General features: G+C 40.1%; 1 protein-coding gene across 1 annotated transcript in view; it reads left to right on the forward strand.

Moving 5' to 3' along the window:
- Positions 1 to 10,936, forward strand: part of LOC127629985 (mediator of RNA polymerase II transcription subunit 13-like) — a 48,739-nt gene extending 37,803 nt beyond the window's left edge. The window contains exons 16-30 of the mRNA XM_052107338.1: positions 1,018 to 1,922; positions 3,546 to 3,713; positions 3,816 to 4,039; positions 4,142 to 4,328; positions 5,558 to 5,906; positions 6,049 to 6,262; positions 6,359 to 6,550; positions 7,706 to 7,929; positions 8,020 to 8,162; positions 8,238 to 8,396; positions 8,573 to 8,719; positions 8,845 to 9,005; positions 9,360 to 9,524; positions 9,704 to 9,804; positions 10,096 to 10,936. Coding sequence (XP_051963298.1) covers positions 1,018 to 1,922; positions 3,546 to 3,713; positions 3,816 to 4,039; positions 4,142 to 4,328; positions 5,558 to 5,906; positions 6,049 to 6,262; positions 6,359 to 6,550; positions 7,706 to 7,929; positions 8,020 to 8,162; positions 8,238 to 8,396; positions 8,573 to 8,719; positions 8,845 to 9,005; positions 9,360 to 9,524; positions 9,704 to 9,804; positions 10,096 to 10,228 — 3,472 coding nt within the window. The 3' untranslated portion in view covers positions 10,229 to 10,936. The remainder of the gene's footprint in view (positions 1 to 1,017; positions 1,923 to 3,545; positions 3,714 to 3,815; positions 4,040 to 4,141; positions 4,329 to 5,557; positions 5,907 to 6,048; positions 6,263 to 6,358; positions 6,551 to 7,705; positions 7,930 to 8,019; positions 8,163 to 8,237; positions 8,397 to 8,572; positions 8,720 to 8,844; positions 9,006 to 9,359; positions 9,525 to 9,703; positions 9,805 to 10,095) is intronic.
- Positions 10,937 to 19,468: the final 8,532 nt, after the last annotated feature.

Here is a 19,468-nt window from a genome sequence, read left to right on the forward strand (position 1 = left end):
ATCGTATCTGTATCGTCTACTGAAGAACCTGTAATGGTTGACCACTAGCAGTAGACACAAGCATGGATTAATTCAAGCTCTCATTGGTTTACAGTTATGTATAGAGTCCTAAAAGGCTTCTAAAAAGATTTATTAACCAAATTTAGGAGGGGAGTCTTACAAATTTAGCCGGTGGTGGTTTAAGTAAGTGGGTCAGTTTTTTTACAAGCGCAGAACACTCTCTTGTCTGCTGTTTTGTGGTCCAAGCAGCTGTCAGCCTAAAAGAGCCATTACATTTTAATTATAGTACAGTCTTAATTGAGGAATGTGTCCACAGCATTAATGCCAGGCATATTGAACTATTAATAGTTTTACCTGTTTAATGCAGGGATGTTTTTTTGTAAGTTATTTAAGATTTTGTCTTAGAATTTGGACACGTAAACGACACTTATGGAGTTGTTGTAATGTAGGAGTATAATTGCATAAGAAACAAAATGGATATAGACCTTTCTCAAAACCAACTTCACATTTCTCTGCCATTTTTTCAGTTACTTTAATCAACTGGTCCCAAGGTAATTTTTAGTGGATGTGTGAAGTCAGTCCCCCTGTAGTTCATACCAGTGTCACCGCAGAGTAACCACACAAATAATTCACACATTATATCTACTGTTTTATAATTTAAAGCTGATGTTATTTCTGCTAAACTAAATGGAATTGCAAAAATAAACATTATTTTCAAAGCAGCTTCCTGAATACACCCTCCGCCTGTCTTTGATTAAAAAAAGATATAGTCCCTCCCTCAACTCGCCATTGGTTGTGTAATGTTGTTGGGGCGGGTCTAAAAGGGTCGCTTAAAACAAAGGAATTTTTATAGTTACAGATTCACAGTGTTTACAGTTTTCAAGTCATACCTCAAAAGAAACTTCTTTTTTTTACAAGTTTTGCTAGAAAGGTGTATTTCTGCTATTTTCTTTAAATACATGCCACTTGGTTTGATATTTTAGCCACTAGATGTGACTCTTTCTTTTTTATTTGCAGCAACATACCTAGTGTGGGAAGTGCAATTGAACAGGACCAGAGCTGCACCCCTCAGACACACAACACCTTTATGTCCAACAGCGCCCCACCCAGTAACAGCGGCGCTGGCATACTGCCCTCCCCAGCTACTCCCCGATTTTCTGCCCCGACACCACGAACTCCCAGGACCCCTCGTACACCCCGAGGCCCCGCCAGCGTCCAAGGCTCACTAAAATACGAGAACTCTGACCTCTATTCTCCCGCCTCCACGGCCTCTACATGCCGACCCCTAAATTCGGTGGAGCCGGATACCGTGCCCTCTATCCCGGAGGCACACAGCCTATACGTCACACTCATCCTCTCTGAGTCGGTTATGAATCTCTTCAAGGACTGTAACTTTGACAGCTGTTGTATCTGCGTCTGCAACATGAACATCAAAGGGGCCGATGTGGGTGTCTACATCAGCGACCCCAACATGGACTTGCAATACTCCTGCATGGACCCTTGCTCCTGCGGTTTTAGTGCCGTCATGAACCGCCGCTATGGAAATGGCGCCGGCCTCTTCCTGGAAGATGAGTTGGAAATTGTGGGGCTGGGCTCAGATGCCGGACGAGAGGCAGAGAAACACTTTGAGGCTGTGCGTGCAGCCTCGCTGCAGAGAAGGGTGTTCCTTAAAGAGCAGGTCCCGGATGATCTAGTCCTTCTGCTGCAAGACCTGTGCACTAACCCTTTCACCCCCATCATCAGGCCAGAGCATATGGGTATCAGCCATAAGCTCCCCATGCGCCTTGAGGAGAGGGACTGTTACAGTGACTGCTACTTGGCTCTGGAGCACGGCAGACAGTTTATGGACAACATGTCTGGAGGAAAGGTTGATGAGACACTAGTCAAGAGCTCTTCATTACACCACTGGGCCAAACGAAATGGTAAGGCAAACTCTTAATATTTAATACGTTTTTGGATTCCAACTCCATTTTGTTGAATGCTTGTCAAATTTTTGCTAGTAGGACAGAGAGACACTATGCAAATATGTGTGCAGAAAACACTTCTAGTTACTTGAGCTATTTAAAATGTGATGGTCTAATACTGCTCAGATAATTGAAACAACCAATTTACATCATGTGAAAGGCTACACTCTAAATTTCAGTTTGCTGCATAGTATTGATACAGACGTAGCTGCGTCGATTCACTCATCAGCGAGGAGAACATGACGATGTATCATCGTTTCAATATTTTGGACTCTGCCATTCAGTTAAAATTGCACAATTTGGACTCCTTTGTGATTTATTCCATGAGTAAAAGCGTCCAATTACAGGGGATTATTAAAATAAAATTAGTAATATTCGGTTGGTCATATAATCTCAACATGGCGGTGCTCATGAATGTAGAATACTTAAATTTTTCTCTAAAGCCCTGTTTACACCACCAGCAACAATAGCATTATAATTGCATTATGAGGGAGGCATGTAAATGTGGCCAATAAGGCAATACTATTTTAAGTGCTTTATATAGGCATGTAAATGCTTCTTTTGCATTTCTTCAACTCAAGTTCCTTGCTCCGTTTTCCAGCTGTGGTGCTCCCACTGCAGAATATACAGCCCCTCAGCCAAAAGGAAACATATTTTCCTTTTGGCAACATTATTTATATATATATATGTATATATGTATGTATGTATGTGTGTTGCCAAAAGGAAAATCAGAGTAATGGGAAGAAGCATGTGAATGGGATTGAAGAGGTTTGCCCAAATCATGTAAATATCTGATTATTACTTATACTCTGATTATTGCAATAATTAGAGTATTGGTGTGCATGTAAACGTAGATAGTTGTCGCTGGATGTGGCTAGACTCTGTACTGCATGTCACTAGTGGGCATTCCTACTACTGTCTCTTTAACGTTATTGGTGTGCTGAGTGACTGCAGCCAGGTCTCCTAAGCAACCAAATTGGTCCGGTTGCTTGGGAGGGTAGAGTAGCATGGGGAAATCTCCTCGTGGTCACGATTAAGTGGTTCTCTCTCAATGGGCGCCTGGTAAGTTGTGTGTGGATCGCGGAGTGTAGCATGAGCCTACACATGCTTTGAGTTTCCGAGGTGTCATGCACAGCAAGCCACGTGATAAGGGGGGCAGATTGACTTTCTCGGAAGTGGAGGCAACTGAGACTTGTCCTCTGCCACCCGGATTGAGGTGAGTAACTGTGCCACCACGAGGACCTAGTTAGTAGTGGGAATTAGGCATTCCAATAAAGGGGAGAAATGGGGATAAAAATATAAAATAAAATAAATTCTGAGTGCTCCTTTTACAGCCACAGACAAAATGTATTGCCCCCTTGAGTACTTCGGTTTGTCCACATTAAGTATTTATAATGGGACTGCGAGCTTACTTTAGCCAAGAATTTAGCATCTGCGTTACATGTGCTTGCGCATGGAGTATGTTCCTATCCTTACAGACAATCCAGCTATTCATTGTTTTGTTTTTTACAGTGTTTTGCAATCTGTTGGATGACATTTCTCTGCTTTGCTCCTAAAACATTACCCTTGTTCTCTTTTCAGCTATCGATATGAGCATGCTGTTCTCCCAGGATGTGCTGAGGATGCTGCTGTCTCTGCAACCTGTACTACAGGATGCCATTCAGAAGAAGAGGTCTGTTCGATCATGGGGGGTCCAGGGCCCCCTCACCTGGCAGCAGTTTCACAAAATGGCTGGCAGGGGAACGTATGGTAGGCTTAAATAGATAAACGCCAACTTGATTATTATTTACTCATGTTCAGACTTTGTCTAGGATCTATATAGCTATATATAACACAATTCTCTTCTCTTAGGCACTGATGAATCTCCAGAGCCTCTACCTATCCCCACCTTACTGGTGGGTTATGAGTATGACTTTGTGGTGCTATCTCCTTTCGCTCTGCCTTACTGGGAGAAGCTTTTGCTTGACCCCTACAGCTCCCAGCGGGACATTGGATATATGGTGTTGTGTCCCGACAACGAAGCCCTGCTTAATGGAGCCAGGATTTTTTTCAGAGATTTGACTGCTGTATATGAGGTTGGAACACTGGCTTCTCTGAACTCACACTCATGAACAAAAATTGCACATTATGATTTTTTATGAACATTGAGAGATGGTTTTTTATTTTATTCTCTGCAGTCCTGTCGACTCGGTCAGCACAGGCCTATTGCAAAGTCTTATGCTGATGGCATTGTGACCGTGAGTGATACTGGATCCAAGCCTCTCGCAGATCAGCCTCTCAGTGACTGGCTCCCGAATTCCAACAACAGCAGTGAAGCTTTCAGCAAGCTCAGACTCTACGCTCAAGTGTGCCGAAATGACTTGGGTATGTTTACAGAACAAAGCGAAGTTGTGTTTGTTATCTGGTGTCATGCAGAAGCTAAAGGTGAAGTATGTTCTTCTGTGCCACTAGTGGCATCAAACAGAATTGCAAAAAGAAAATGACTGTTATGTCAGTCCTGATCTCAAACATATTGCAATTACATTTGGTGCCACTAGTGCCACGCATAAGCTTCATAATAATAGGTTTAATTTATAAAGTGCTTTTACCAAGCTCAAAGCGCTTTACATTTAACAACAATTGACTGTTCCAGTCAAATGTACAGTTCGGAGGGAAAATGTGGATTTGCACGTCTGGCTGAACCGTTCAACCGAAATGTGCAGTACGTAAATTACATAACCAGAATAGTCCCTCGTTGAGTGGAGGGCACCAAGCATCCCGCATCGAACTGCATCTTCCATGCCACAGAGCCGAAATGAGTGCAAACTCCAGGACACCAAATGGCGAATGGGAACATATGATGAAGACCACCACACCACGAAGTCAGAGAACGCAGGTGCATCGTTTGCAGCAACCCCACCACAAACGGCACTAGGTAGGTAGGCAGGCCGGGTGAGATATTGCAGCAGGCCGGTGGAGGGCAGCACAACCCCGCGCACCAGCAGGAACCACGAAAATGGCTGAAAGTCTGTTGTTACAGGGACATCCTGGTCCAAACTGGGATTAAGTGCGTTATACAAAGACACAATAGAGCTGTTCAGCTTGTAGTCAAAAAACCCGGAAGAGAATTTGCCGGGATTTTCCTATGAGTTTTTATAATGGGGTTTTTGAATTTATGAGGAAAAATAAGGTCTGTGGTAAACATTACTTGACTATATGTGGACGTTTTGTTCTACAGCATAAATTACATAGTCATACCTCAAACGTGAATTTTAAAGCCGTGTTGAATTACATACTTTTTTTTAACGTATGGTGGCTTCAAAATTCACGTTTGATGTAAGACTGTGTGTCATTTATGTTGTATAATAAAACGTCCATGTATCATGAAGTAATGTTTACCACAGACCTTATTTTACTCATAAGTTCAAAAACACCATTATAAAAACCCATAAAAAAAATCCAGAGGGAACCCATGGTGAATTAGACTTACGTGTTCGCTTACAAATTGACGTCACGGCTGAACAGCTATATGGTGATGGCCCAAGGAACAGAATGGATGAGGGTGGAATAATGTAAACTTGTAGATTCTCTAATACTTCCTTCTCTCTCTTTAGCTTCTTGTCTGGCATCCCAGTCTTTGGATAGCTCGCTGCTTTCCCAGCGAAACCCTACCAGCTCATCACAATCTGCCAGCTCCTGTAACCCTGTCACAGCTACTTTGAACATCACCCCCACTACTAACAGCACCACCAACACTAACCCAACTACAAACACCACATCAACTTCCTCTTCCAGCTCTCAGGGCATGGGCACCTTGCCTTCTGTCAAACCCAATTCCATCCCTCCCTTTGGGGCTCAGGGCTTGCAGTCCAACCAGCAGAGCACCATTCAGAGCACAGGGACTCTGGCGGATGGCACGTCAGCCATCAGTCAACCTCAGGTGCAATCTGAGCCTGCAGAGAGGTACAGTTTTCATTTTACCCCATAAACAGCTAAACATTTTCCCTTTTGTGATTATCAGTATCTGCCGATGATTATGCCTGATTATTTGCCATTATAAAACCCATATTGTCAACCTCTGATCTGTGAATTGTCTGCTTCACAGCACAATGGAAAGGGAGAAGGTGGGTGTGCCAACTGATGGAGACTCCCATGCTGTTACCTATCCACCTGCTATAGTGATCTACATTGTAAACCCCTTCAGCGATGAGGAGACAAGGACCACCAGTTCCAGTGTGTGGACTATGGGTCTCCTGCACTGTTATCTGGAGACGCTTCAGTTTCTCCCTCCACACATCAGGAACGCTGTATATGTGCAAGTAAGACAATAAATCTGACAGTTAAGCATTATAAGTCTAGCATTTAGAAACTCAAGTGTTGCTTGGATCTAAACATCGTGCATTATTTTCTACCAGATAATACCCAGCCAGTACTTGCTACAGCCGGTCTGGAGTGAGGAGCGCCACATATACGCACAGCATCTGAAGTCTCTGGCATTCTCAGTTTACACTCAGTGCAGACGGCGTCTGCCAACCTCCACTAATGTCAAAACGCTAACAGGCTTTGGCCCTGGCCTGGCCATTGACACTGCACTACAGAGCCCAGAGGTACATAAAGTTATTATAACTGGCAATTATTAGGCCACCTGAGGCCATACAGACTTTGAACATAATTTGTCTTGAGTTAATTGCGTGAAACACGGAAAACCTGTCAAGTTCACTGCAAAAGCAAAGAAAAATAAGAACTTATTTTTGCATAAAGACAGTGAAGCCTGTTTAAGTACCATAAAGATTTCTTGTATTGTGGCATTATTTTCTTGACAATGAAGCACCCTCCCCCCAATTCACATTACCTTAACGCAGGGGAAATAAAGGATTTGTACACCCTGGTAGTATAAGATGTACTGCCTTTCATTTATGCTGATTTTATGTTATATATTTATATGTCCAGACAGGATGATTTTCATTACTGTATTACAGTTATGAGAATCTAATGAGAACCATCATTCAAAAGTAAAACATCCTCTACATTACAAATCTGGGTTCCAACACGTCCTAAAAAACCTGGAATTTTGCAATGCAGTTTTCTAGTCATGGCAAAGTGAAAAATACCAAAATGTCCTGAAAAAACATGAATTATCCTGGAAAATATTTTAGTAAAATAAAACCGTTTGACTGTGTTGCTAACAATTTTGTTATATGCACAAAAACACGATAACAGTCAAATACATAAATGTGAAAACAACAATTTTGTTTGGATTGTGCTGTGAGGATCTTGTATAAAAGCACTTTATTTGCTAAAAAATAATGCAGTGTTGAAAAATTTCAACAATTACATTTTCATTTGATTAAAGTTTTAATCATTTTAACTGAGACACTATTTTAATAATAAAATTTTATTAAAATACAGAATAACCACAATATACATGCCCTCTTGTGTGTTTTCGCTTAAATATTACACCCGTTGGGCACATAAAATGTCCTGGAAAACTGTGCCTTGAAAAGAGTGGGAAAACTGCAAGTAAAACAGACACTTTTATGGTAATGAGAAATAAGTGGGAAGATATGCCTAATTATCATGAAAATGACACAGTGCAAAAACATGTTAATGGTTCTAAAACTAGGCTTAATTTTCTCAATGCAAAACACAATTTTTTTCTCCTTTTGAATATAAGGTTAAATATGACCTGGATATATTTATGTGAGATTCACTGAATGTGGTGATATAGCCTAATATTTATCTCTTGTTCCCTTTCTTCACAGAGACCAGAGTGTTTACATCTCTACGCTCCACCATTCGTCCTGGCTCCAGTTAAAGACAAGCAAACAGAGTTGGGAGAGACTTTCGGAGAAGCATCGCAGAAATACAATGTACTGTTTGTGGCCTATTGCCTGTCACATGACCAGAGATGGCTTTTGGCCTCATGCACTGACCAGTATGGAGAGCTGCTGGAAACCTGCACCATCAGCATTGACGTACCTAACCGGTGAGTGCTCGGAGTTGATTTTTGATCGGCTTCGTTTATGCTCAAGCCCCGGCCTCTCTGTGTGACTGATTTTTGTGCATTTTCACACAGAGCTCGCCGGAAAAAGGGCTCTGCACGGCGACTGGCCCTTCAGAAACTGTGGGAATGGTGCCTGGGTCTTGTACAGATGACCTCACTGCCTTGGCGAATCGTGATTGGCCGGCTTGGAAGGATAGGTCATGGGGAGTTACAAGGTAAGTTTCTTTTTACTTTAATTTTGTTATATTGGTTTGAAGCCTTGATCTAAGTGCTGTTTTTGCTCCAATCAGATTGGAGTATTTTGCTGAGTAGAAGGAACCTGCAGTCTCTCAGCAGAAGACTGAAGGAGATCTGCCGAATGTGTGGGATCTCTGCCTCTGACAGTCCCAGCATCCTCAGTACTTGTCTAGTTGCCATGGAGCCCCAGGCTTCCTTTGTCATCATGCCTGGTAATTTATGTCGAAATTTCACTCAAAGGAAAGGTTTCGGATCAGTAATGTGCATGTAATTTCAGATATTTTTATACATGTTTGTCCAAAAGCAAAGTCATTATAAATGTTTGATGCAAGTTCAGTTAAATAACAAAAACCAAGTCATGATTACCCCTCTCTCTGTTTCTTTTTAGACTCCGTGTCCACGGGCTCTGTGTTTGGCCGCAGCACCACCCTGAACATGCAAACATCCCAGTTAAACACTCCTCAGGACACCTCCTGCACTCACATCCTAGTATTCCCCACCTCTGCCGGCCTTCAGGCCTTCAATCCCATCAATGGTCAGACACTTTCCAAACCACTCCAAGCACATCTAGCTGTATTCTGTCATTTAATCTTCAATATCTTTAATAATGTGTTTACAGTAGACTAATAAATTGGTCTTTTGTTCTCATTTTGATCACAGATGCCACAGATGGAATGGGGGGCATGGACGGGATATTGGACCTGCTGTCAGAGAATGACCTGGTTGATCCTGATCTCATAAACATACTACCCAACTCTCCCACCACCTCCCCAGTGCATTCGCCAGGTTCACATTACCACCACGGAGGAGACGGCATCAAGGTAAACTGATGCACTCTGGCCTCATGCAAAGATTTGAATACAATAATTGCAACTATCAAAATCAACCGTTCCCCATTGGTTGGTCCTGCCCCGACCGAACTCAAGCCATTGCTTGAGCTATTGTTGCTGGGTCAAACTAGTTAGAATTCTTGATAGCACCTCAGAGTCACAGTGTTTATACTTATTGGGAGATCAGCCTATGAATGGCTAACTTATAGTTGTCTCTACCTATTAAAGTGGGCTTGGAGAATGTATATTTGCATTACATTAAAATTGCATCACCTTTATAAAGGATGGGAAATCTGGATCATGGTCTACACATTTACCCATTCATCATCTTTTTCCCATCCACAGGGCCAGAGCACAGACAGGATGGAATCTCACGACGAGTCCCCCAACATCCTGCAGCAGCCTATGGCTCTCGGCTACTTTGTGTCCACGGCTCAAGCAGGCCCACTCCCTGACTGGTTCTGGTCCTCCTGCCCACAAGCAAAGAGCCAGTGTCCACTCTTCCTGAAGGTAAGCTACACATTTTTTCTGAAAACATCCTCTCTGTAATAATAATTAGTTCCCCTTCAGAAAGATTACATTACAGGTGACATTATAAAATCTGTTTTGGACAATAAAGCTAATCTAATCTATCAAACAGAGCTGTAAAGGTCATATATAATGAATGCTTCTGTCTGTCTCCCTGTCAGGCTTCTCTGCACCTTAATGTTTCCTCATTGCAGTCAGATGAGTTTTATCACAGTAAACACTCCCACCCTCTGGACTCCAGCCATACCTCAGATGTGCTCAGGTATCATCAGTCTATTATAGAGTATATTGTTTTTGTTGCAGCTATCAATAGGCTAAAGTGTGGGTGTGTGTGTGTGTGTGTATTTTTTTTTTAATCTATTGATAGCTGCTACAAAAACTATTGTATACTTCATCTTTAACAGCATTAAACATTTGTAATCTCAAAATTGAACTTTTATAGTGATCGTATTTTGCTCTCATCTCTTTCAACATAACAGCAAATGTGTCCATCACAATCTGTCTGAAAAGATCTTCCTTTCTGTTAATAAAAAAACTGTTTTTGTTTTTGCAGATTTGTGCTGGAGCAGTACAACGCCCTCTCATGGCTGACCTGTGACCCAGCAACTCAGGACCGGCGCTCTTGTCTGCCTGTGCACTTTGTTGTGCTCAACCAAATGTACAATTTCATCATGAACATGCTCTAACTAACAAGGGGTTCTGTTGCCAATGTTTCTCAGAACAGACCCCAATGAAACACCACATCACTGCACTGCCGTCGTAGGCCTCCCCACTGTGGACACAGATGGACAAATCCGCTTCAGTCAGACAGCGCACTTAAGACAATGACAGGCTACCCAGTTTATGCCAAGTGTCCATCTCATAACAACTGGAGGAAACGGAACCAGTCAATCTCAATTAATTTGGCCTTTATCCAGTCGAAATGCCTGCATATATCTTATTTATTCTACGTTTTTAAATGTGTAATTTCTTAATCTTTTATATTATATAAACACAGGAAGCTGCATATTGCCTTCCTAATGAAATAAAAATGATTTGTCATGTATGTAATTGTCTTAATTACAGAACCGACAAGTGAATTTGCTGTAGGTTGCTTTTAGAAGAATATTTAGAGAAATATTTTCTCCACGATTTTTACTCTTACAGTGTACAGATAAAATATACAGGAGCTCCCGTTCTTACCTTTGTGTGGTGGGGACATTAAGATAGGATGTAGCTACAGAAATTCCTGTACAGCAATTTAATGTGTTCAAATAAGAGGACAAGAGGTACATTGTCGGATTATATATTTTATATCACAGATTTAGAGAATTGTGTGTGTATATAAATGTGTACATAAAATTGTGTGCCGCTATGGATGGTGCAGCCAATGTTTTAGGAATAAAGTGTGTTAAACCTGAGACCTGTGGTCCTCGTAATTTTGCGTTTTGCTTGATTTCGAGCAAATATCTTATGTTTCTAGGGAAACAATGAAGACACCATATTGCAGGAGGTTTCATCATAATATCCAGTTATGATAAGCCCTCAAGGGAGGAATTGCTGTGTATTTTTTCTTCCCAAATCCCTTTGAAATGACATGGTACTATTCTCATCAGGCCTGTTCATGTAAGCGACTGGCTATTTTGCATGTATGCTCAGTTCCTGATGCAACTGAAGTTGAGTGAATAACATTAGTGGTTGAATTGTGCTGATGGCAATGTTAACATTGAAATCCCCAAGAGCTCTGTGCCTCTCCCTATATCACCATCACTATTCTTGACATGATGATTATGGCCCCTGGAGAATTTCTTTTTCTCTCCTGTCTGCAGATAAAATTACTGCTGCTTCTGTGGTGACTAAATATTTTGATTTGGCTTCAAATTTTGTCTTCTAGAAAATATTAGTTTGAAAGACAGTTTTAGAAGCACTGAGGCGTACTTGGTGAAAGGCAAAAATTATAAGCGAAATGTATGTCTAATGAGTCTAAGATCTCAAAGTGAAAACATAGAAGAGAACTGACATAAAAATTTAGACTGAGCAAATTTATTTGCTTATGTAGTTCTATTTACATAAGGAAAATCATTGATTTGTGTTGTGGTATTAAAGTAGCTTAAAGGCAAATTACCCCCAAAATTAAATTTGTCTCACCATTTACTCACCCTCATACCATCCTAGATGTGTATGACTTTTTCTGCTGAACACAAACGATTAATTTTAGAAGAACATTTCAGCTTTATATGTTACTATAATGCAAGTGAATGGTGACCAGAACTTTGAAGCCCCAAAAATCACAAAGGCAGCATAAATGTGATCCATACTCCAGATATGTCTTCTGAAATGTTGCCATCACTTTGGGTGAGAAACGGATCAAAATTTGAATCCTTTTTATTATAAATCTCTACTTTCACATTCTGAAAGTGGAGATTCATAGAAAAAAAAATAAAAAGACTAAAATAATTATCTGTTTCTCACCTACACCTATCATAAAGCTTCTGAAGACATATATTAAACCACTGGAGTTGTATAATTACTTTTATGCTTCCTTTATGTGATTTTAAGATCTTCAAAGTTTTGGTCACCATTCGCTTGCATTGTATTGACATACAGAGCTAAGATATTCTTCTGAAAATCTCTGGTCATACACATCTGGGATCATAAGGTTGAGTATATGATGAGAGGATTTTCATTTTTGGCAAAACCATCCCTTTAAAATAATATTTAAAATGTCTGCTAATAAATCCATGCAAAAAATATACTGTCGATTTTGTAAAGTGAATGTAAATGTAGGCAACCCCTTCCGAAAATTAACCATGGTTTCACTATAGTAAAACTGCAGGAACCATGTCTGAAGTAACCATATTTTTGTTATGGTACATGTCCAACAAATTATCCATGATGTTACTATAGTAAAACTGTAGTAAACATGGTTTTTGACAATGTTTACGATTTTTATTACCCTAGTTTAATATTATTATTATTATTATTATTTAGCTTTTATCATGGTTAAAATATAGTTACTGTCGTAAAACCATGTTGATTTTTGTGGTTACTGTAGTTTTACCAGTGCGAGGTAACAAAACAATTTCTGTCCCCGAAGTAGCTTTTCATGCTCTGTCATGTGATACCTGTTAGATACATTTGAACAGCAGGTGGCGCTGTTGACATGCCTAATGAAGAATCCGAAGTACTGCCACCTTTTCAGGCGGGAAACACTGATATCTCATCACATCCATCTTTACAGCAATGAAGGTACTATGATAAACACGTATTATTTATATTTATTTTTAGATGTTTCAGAGTTTAGCCTCTGAAAACCTATCGTATATAATTTGTTTTTAAATAGATAATTTTTTAGGGTTTGACATTGTACTTATGAATAATGTTTTATGGCTGGGTAATTTTCAGATAGTTATTGAGTGCAGCATTTTCTAACTTAAGACTGCTGACAGTTGAGATGACCCGAGAGAGCAGAGGATATCGACTGCATGTCACTTGAGCATCCAGCAAACTGCTCGGACAAAAACTGTTAGGCCTTTAATAGCCAGTTCATGATCTTGTTTCAGGCCCGGGGAAAATTACTTATAGCTCTTCATCATGCCAGGGTCTCTGAGATTGGACTGATAGCAGAGGAGTAATCGGACTTCTGTAATTGCCTGTCGGGCTGCATTTGTAGTTAGGGGAGTTAGGAAATGGGCCTCACCGACCATAGGATAACAAAGTCATCATTATCTGTGTGTAATGCACTGTTACCACGTTTGTAAAAGGAATATATTTCACTGTGCAATGAGAAGTGCTTTGGAAACCATGTAGCATATGTGATGTTAATGACTTCTATTACATAGAAGAAACATCTGGCAGTCCAAGTTAATTTCCATATTTAGTCTCCTTTATGAGGCGGTTATGAATGTATTTGAATATCTACTCAAACTTTTAGCTCATTCCATTGCACAAATTGAAAGTGCACTAAAGTTATAATTTTGGCATCCTTCAAAATCGAAGCACGACTCCCTGAACCCTCAACCATCAAGGAAAGAAAGTGCTTTCCTCACCCCGAGCCATTGACATAACATCTGGGTTGGCATCATCTTGAGTAGCGACCTCTGAAAAGCTGTATCTGTCTATCATATTTCAACCTCATGTGACCTGGTGTTAAGTGTCTCAGGAAATTGCTCTGTCTCCCCACATCAGTCAAGCAAAATGCTGGCATCATATTGCTGATGGAAAATTAATGGCAATAAAAAGAGGAGAGCAGTGGAGGGCGAACGGGAAACGAGGGGCTTTATTGAGGTTTGCGTCTCTGGTGATGTGACCTGGCACGGCGACTGCTGCCTCCGAGAGTTCCCTTGAAAGCTGATATTAGACTAATGACTGCCAGGCACAGACATTGGAATTTAATTAATTGCCTACAAATTTCTTAGGAGAAGAGATATAAAGGGAGACAGGCTTAATATAATGAACGTGTTCATGGCTGCGCTGGAGGAGTGACGTTTATAATGCCTTTTATTTCTCAAGGCCTGTGATTGCAGTCACTTGCTGAAAAGGAGGAGGTTACTAGATTGAACGTTGCTGAAGAGAGCTTTCAAGTGTATGCACAATTTTTTGAATAACCTGCTTTGCATCTGAGCAGACCCAAAAGCCTTTTGCTCCTCTCTGGAAATGATGGAAACACAGAAGACCTTTCCTCAACATGTGTTACAGAAGCAAAATGTCATTGAATTTTTTTATGGATGGAATTCATTGGTGCTGAAGAAAGAGGCAGCAGGAAAGCATGATTAGCTCTGTTTCATATGATCATAATGTAGCTGTCTGTCAAATCGATGCACAATTACAGGGCTGGGACTCTTGAGAGGAGGCAGGTGGTCCATTTGGATTGCCAACATGCTTGATAGTGGCCATTGTGTGTCAGATTTTAAAGATATCTATCAGCTTTGAGATACAGATGAGGAAATTGCTAGGGAATACTACCGTATGCATGACTTCATCTTCATGACAACTAAGATATATCATATAACTTGGCTTGCACAAAAAGGTATGACTTTTATACCCATAGAGACCAACCAATCATCAACAGAATATCAGATTGATTCAATAGCATTCTATCCAACACTATATTTTAAGAAAGCAAATATCTGTGAACAGATTTTTGTTACTCATTCCATATTTATTTATGTAATACAAATGACTGATGTTCGTCAATAACTTTTATAATAACTTTCCCTCGTCTCGTTCCAAATCCAATGTTTTTTGTTTTGTTTTCCGTGGTACCAAGTTTTCCTATTAAAATAGGTTTAGGTTAGGTTTAGGGTTTGGGTTAAGCGTTATGCTGCCTTCAAGTGGACCTGGGAAGCTCGTACCTCAGAGTTAGGCATTCGTTACTATGACATGCCACACATTCAAGAGGGAAACAAAAGATGGAAGAAGCCAAACTTAAACAAACACACAGTGAATGATGGCAAAAGCACTTTTTCTGTTGTACCAGTGAATAAACCTGCATCACTTATACATGACATACACTCACTGCTCTCTTTATTAGGAACACCTGTACACCTACTTATTCATGTGATTATCTAATCAGCCAATTGTGTGGCAGCAGTGCAATGCATAAAATCATGCAGCTATCTGTCAGGAGCTTCAGTTAATGTTCACATCAACCATCAAAATGGGGCAAAAATCTCAGTGATCTCAGTGATTTCGACTGTGGCATGATTCTTGGTGCCAGACGGGCTGGTTTGATTATTTCTGTAACTGCTGATCTCCTGGGTTTTTCCATGCACAACATGGAAACAAAAAAGTTTTCTTAATTTTTCTCAGCATCAGCATTGCTGTAGTTACTGCATTTTGCTTTTGAAGGTCAAAATAGGACACCTTATGTTTTTCTTTTGGTTAAGGTGTTTGGCTATGCACTCCTTTTAGAGCAGTTGGTGGAGGAACAGTCCAGCCCATTAACCCCTGCGTGATTTTAGCAGATTAGGCAGTTCAGAAAGAGTGGAATTAGCTTCCCCAAGAGAACATCTGATCACAACCCTCATCCAATTACTGCCTTATGTCTCATCAAATGAGATCCATGGGTAAACAGATACACTTTGAGGGTGTAGACTGGGCCAAGGTGTCCTAATGAGTCAAAACAGAGACCAGGATGACAAACGGTGGATATAGGTCACGTTTCAACAGCCACTTAAGCATGGTTTAGCCTTTGTGATCCACCAGATATAGATGCGTGATAAATACAGATTTTTGTTATCCAGAAGCTACAGAAACATAGTATTTGGATTGTATTTTAGATTTGTCAATACTGTGGGTTAGTAAAACAAGGCTATTATTATAACTATTGATTTGTGAGGGCCCCATCATAAAGATCATTGCAGCTCTAAGAAGAGGATTCTGTCATTTGATAGATGGCAAATTGGGCTGTAATGTGGTCTCATCTGGACTGAAATGTCAGTCAATATATAGATGATGTTGTTGCATATTTGGGAAAGACCATCTGCTCACTCCGGGGCTCTGCAGATAAGATTTCATGGTTGCTCAGGATGATTCTCTGTTGGAGACAATCCTTGAAATATTGTTGTGATCCCTTTTTTTTAAGAAAGAAAAAAAAAACTTAAGGTTACATCATCTTTACATCAGCTGACCAAATTTAGTTTTGAGTCCTGCTCTGGTTGTATTAAACTGGGTTCTAAAATAACAAGCAAACTACCAGAATATAATTTTTTTCTTTCTCAAATCCCCATGTGCATAAAACAGGGTTGACCGGGCTTAGTAAATAAATGTTTTACTCCAGTGAATAATTCTCAGGGTAGTTTTATATTTGAAAGTCAATTACTGTGCAGGCATTACTGTACATGCAAAAAATGCTATTAAACATTTCACTGTTATTTCCCAAGAAAAAAAGTTAGTTTAACACACGTTGACCTGGTGATGTGAAGACTAACTAATACATTGTATAAATGTAATCATTTAAAAAGATTCGATAACATATCCTGACCTGATAATTATAAAAAATACCCTTGTCCTGCAAACAGTCCATATCATAATATAGTTGCATGTATGTATGCTAGTGTGGATTTATTGTAGGAATGTACAAAACTACCAGTTTTCTTAATCAACCTGTCGGCCGGTTGTTTGAACAACTAGTTGTCTAGTCGTGCCAAGGATAATAATGTATAATAATTAGGCTCCATTATGTTCACGTGACCCCAATTAGATGCCTTTTATATGGATATATGGATGCAAAGTGCAGCACTTCAACATGGTGATTAACGGATATTCAACAAATAAATAGGCAAAATAAATATAATATCTTATTGCACAAAACAAATGAAGAAAACTAAGAAATAATAAAGGCTCCAATACAGAGTGACACAAAGCCGAGTATGCACATCCTAAATGCAGATTGATACACCACAGTGTAACTAGAGTGCTTCAAATTGATCCTCACTGCACATTGAAAAGTGCAGAACTGCAAGATCTAGTTCATGACATCAAGCATTTTAATCCTTGTTTACTGCAACTATTTATTTAAGCAGAGTCAGACAGAATCAGAAAAATACTTTAATCTCTCCACATCACCGCACAAATATGGGAATATTACTCACAAATTTTATGTCTGACATTAATCGTCTAGAAATGTGTTGCAGAGCTTTGCTGTAACAACAACGCATAAAAAACGAAACCTAAAGCATTAATGATACGAAACCTCTTACAGAGTGTTTTAGCGTGCTGGCTGTTATTCACTGTTAATCACAGCAAGTTATCCTCATTCAAAAATGCTGTCTAAGATGTTGCATCTCAATTAATTTGACAATTGTGTCTCCTATTAAAACCACCACCACTAAAACTATTGATGTTAGTAGTGGACCCACTAATCCACTAGTCTATTGTTAGGTGTCTTAGTCAACCACCCTGGCACATCCCTATTTTATTGTGTTCACTTGTTTAGTCAACAGGTACAGCTAAAATATGATGAGATTGTAATTTTAATTTGGAAGATTAAATACAAAAATTACGCTTATTTATTTGAAATAGGTGTTTGAAGCAACATGCAAAACCACTGCTAGTGAAAGCCACCATTTGTGTAGTTGGACATATGACTCAAAATGTATCCTAAGATATAACCCTTGTCACAACTTCACAGTGTGGCAACTAACCTCTGCCTCCTTTTTACGTTTATATACATATATTATAGGATGAGTTTATTAAACTGAAAATTGGTCTAAATAAATCATGATCCAAACAAGTCGAATTTGCTGCATAAAATGCTAGCATGTTGAAACTTGGGAGGCAAGATCCAATAATACATTAAAGTCTTCCCACCCTTAGCTTTGTGTAGGTAATATTTTGAGAGACAGATGACCTTTCCAATAAAAAAAGAAAGAGAATCTCCAGAGCTGCAATATGGGCCACAGATGAATAGCGGGTTGCTGTAATCTGACCAAATTTATTAGAAAGACTGTGTGTGTGTTTTGGGATGAGGTTGCGTTCTGTCTCTCATTGGTTGAGATAATGTTTTATCAGGTAACTGTCAGCCGTGCGGCTCAAGCATTAATGTTATCTGAGACTGCAGTTTAATTCCTCATCACTGTTATTCTCCCCCGTTCAGCTTCACCATGATCTGACAGGCTAGCTGAGGAAACCTCTGTGATCTCTTTTGATGCTGGCTCCTTGGAGAGAGGTGAAATGAAAAAGTTGCTCACGTAAATCAGCCCTGATAAGACCTAATCAGCCGTTGTTGTGACTTCCATTTAGCGCACGCTGTAACAAATCATCTGTCACTAAGCCTGTGCGCAGCTCATGTCATTCTCCATATTCTTCCACTGAACACGTAATTTCTCCGAACGGGATTCATATCCCCTGTGAACCCTTTCTGACAGGTTTGTTATCAGTCGGCCTGGCTGGCAAAACCCCAGGGAGATGGAGCGTAGCTATTAAAGCACGGAAATCGGAGTGTGTAAATATCAAGTAAGCTGTCATCGGTGGACTTCATTGCTTCCATTGAAGTTAAAAGACATCAGCTCACATTCGGGGTGTTAAACACGGTGACAGTTCTCACGTGTCATTAATAATTTGCAGACTCCAATTTTGTGGTGCTGATAAAATTGACCAGACAGACAGAAGACTGCTGGGTTTCCTTCATGAAGGACACTATCTTCTGCTCTGCAGCTGAAATTCTGGGTCACAAAAGCAGATTTCATGAACATATGGAGTCGTATTGATGCATCAACCGTGACCAGCAGCCTTGGAAATTCTATACTCAATCACTGTTGTTTCTCTGTCTTCATCTCTCAGTGAGAAGCTTGAGGTAATTAAGCCTTGCTTTCCACTACATTGAGCATGAGGAGCCCCTGCCACCAGCCATATAGCTGATAGATGAACCTTGCTGATTCCTGACCCAAACCTCTGCAGCAGCACCTCAAAAAAATTGGCAGAGATTAGGGTCAATTGTTCAATGAGAGTCAACCTCACCCCTGAGTAATTCCCCTTCAGACCAATTTGACCATGGTAGTCAACAACTTATTCCCATTGCTCTCTAAGAGAACATGTGAATTGAAATCTGTAGGTCCTTCCTGTGACTTTTATGAACTGACATTAAAATGTACCGTGACAGTTAAGGGAAAAGGAGAGAAAATATTTTTTTCTTCATATTACAGCCAGAAGCATGAATAAATGTTTGGTATTCATGTGGCTGTCATCCAGAAACACATTTCAATGAACTACTACTGAACCATTAAATGTCCTTTACTATTAAGCATTCCAAAATTCTGAATGTAGTAAAGTAGCTGATAATGCCTATTGTCTATTCCATGCTGTCTTTGCTGTATAATGCACTGTATCTGTGCACAGTGATGGGACTGTCTGCCAGATGGTAAGCATCCCAGGGACTTTAGAGAAGCCAAGACTCATGCCGAGCCATCACAGAATACAATTTGTTTCACTGTAACAGCATGCCA

This window comes from Xyrauchen texanus, chromosome 36 (genome assembly GCF_025860055.1).
Source record: "Xyrauchen texanus isolate HMW12.3.18 chromosome 36, RBS_HiC_50CHRs, whole genome shotgun sequence".
NCBI lineage: Eukaryota > Metazoa > Chordata > Actinopteri > Cypriniformes > Catostomidae > Xyrauchen > Xyrauchen texanus.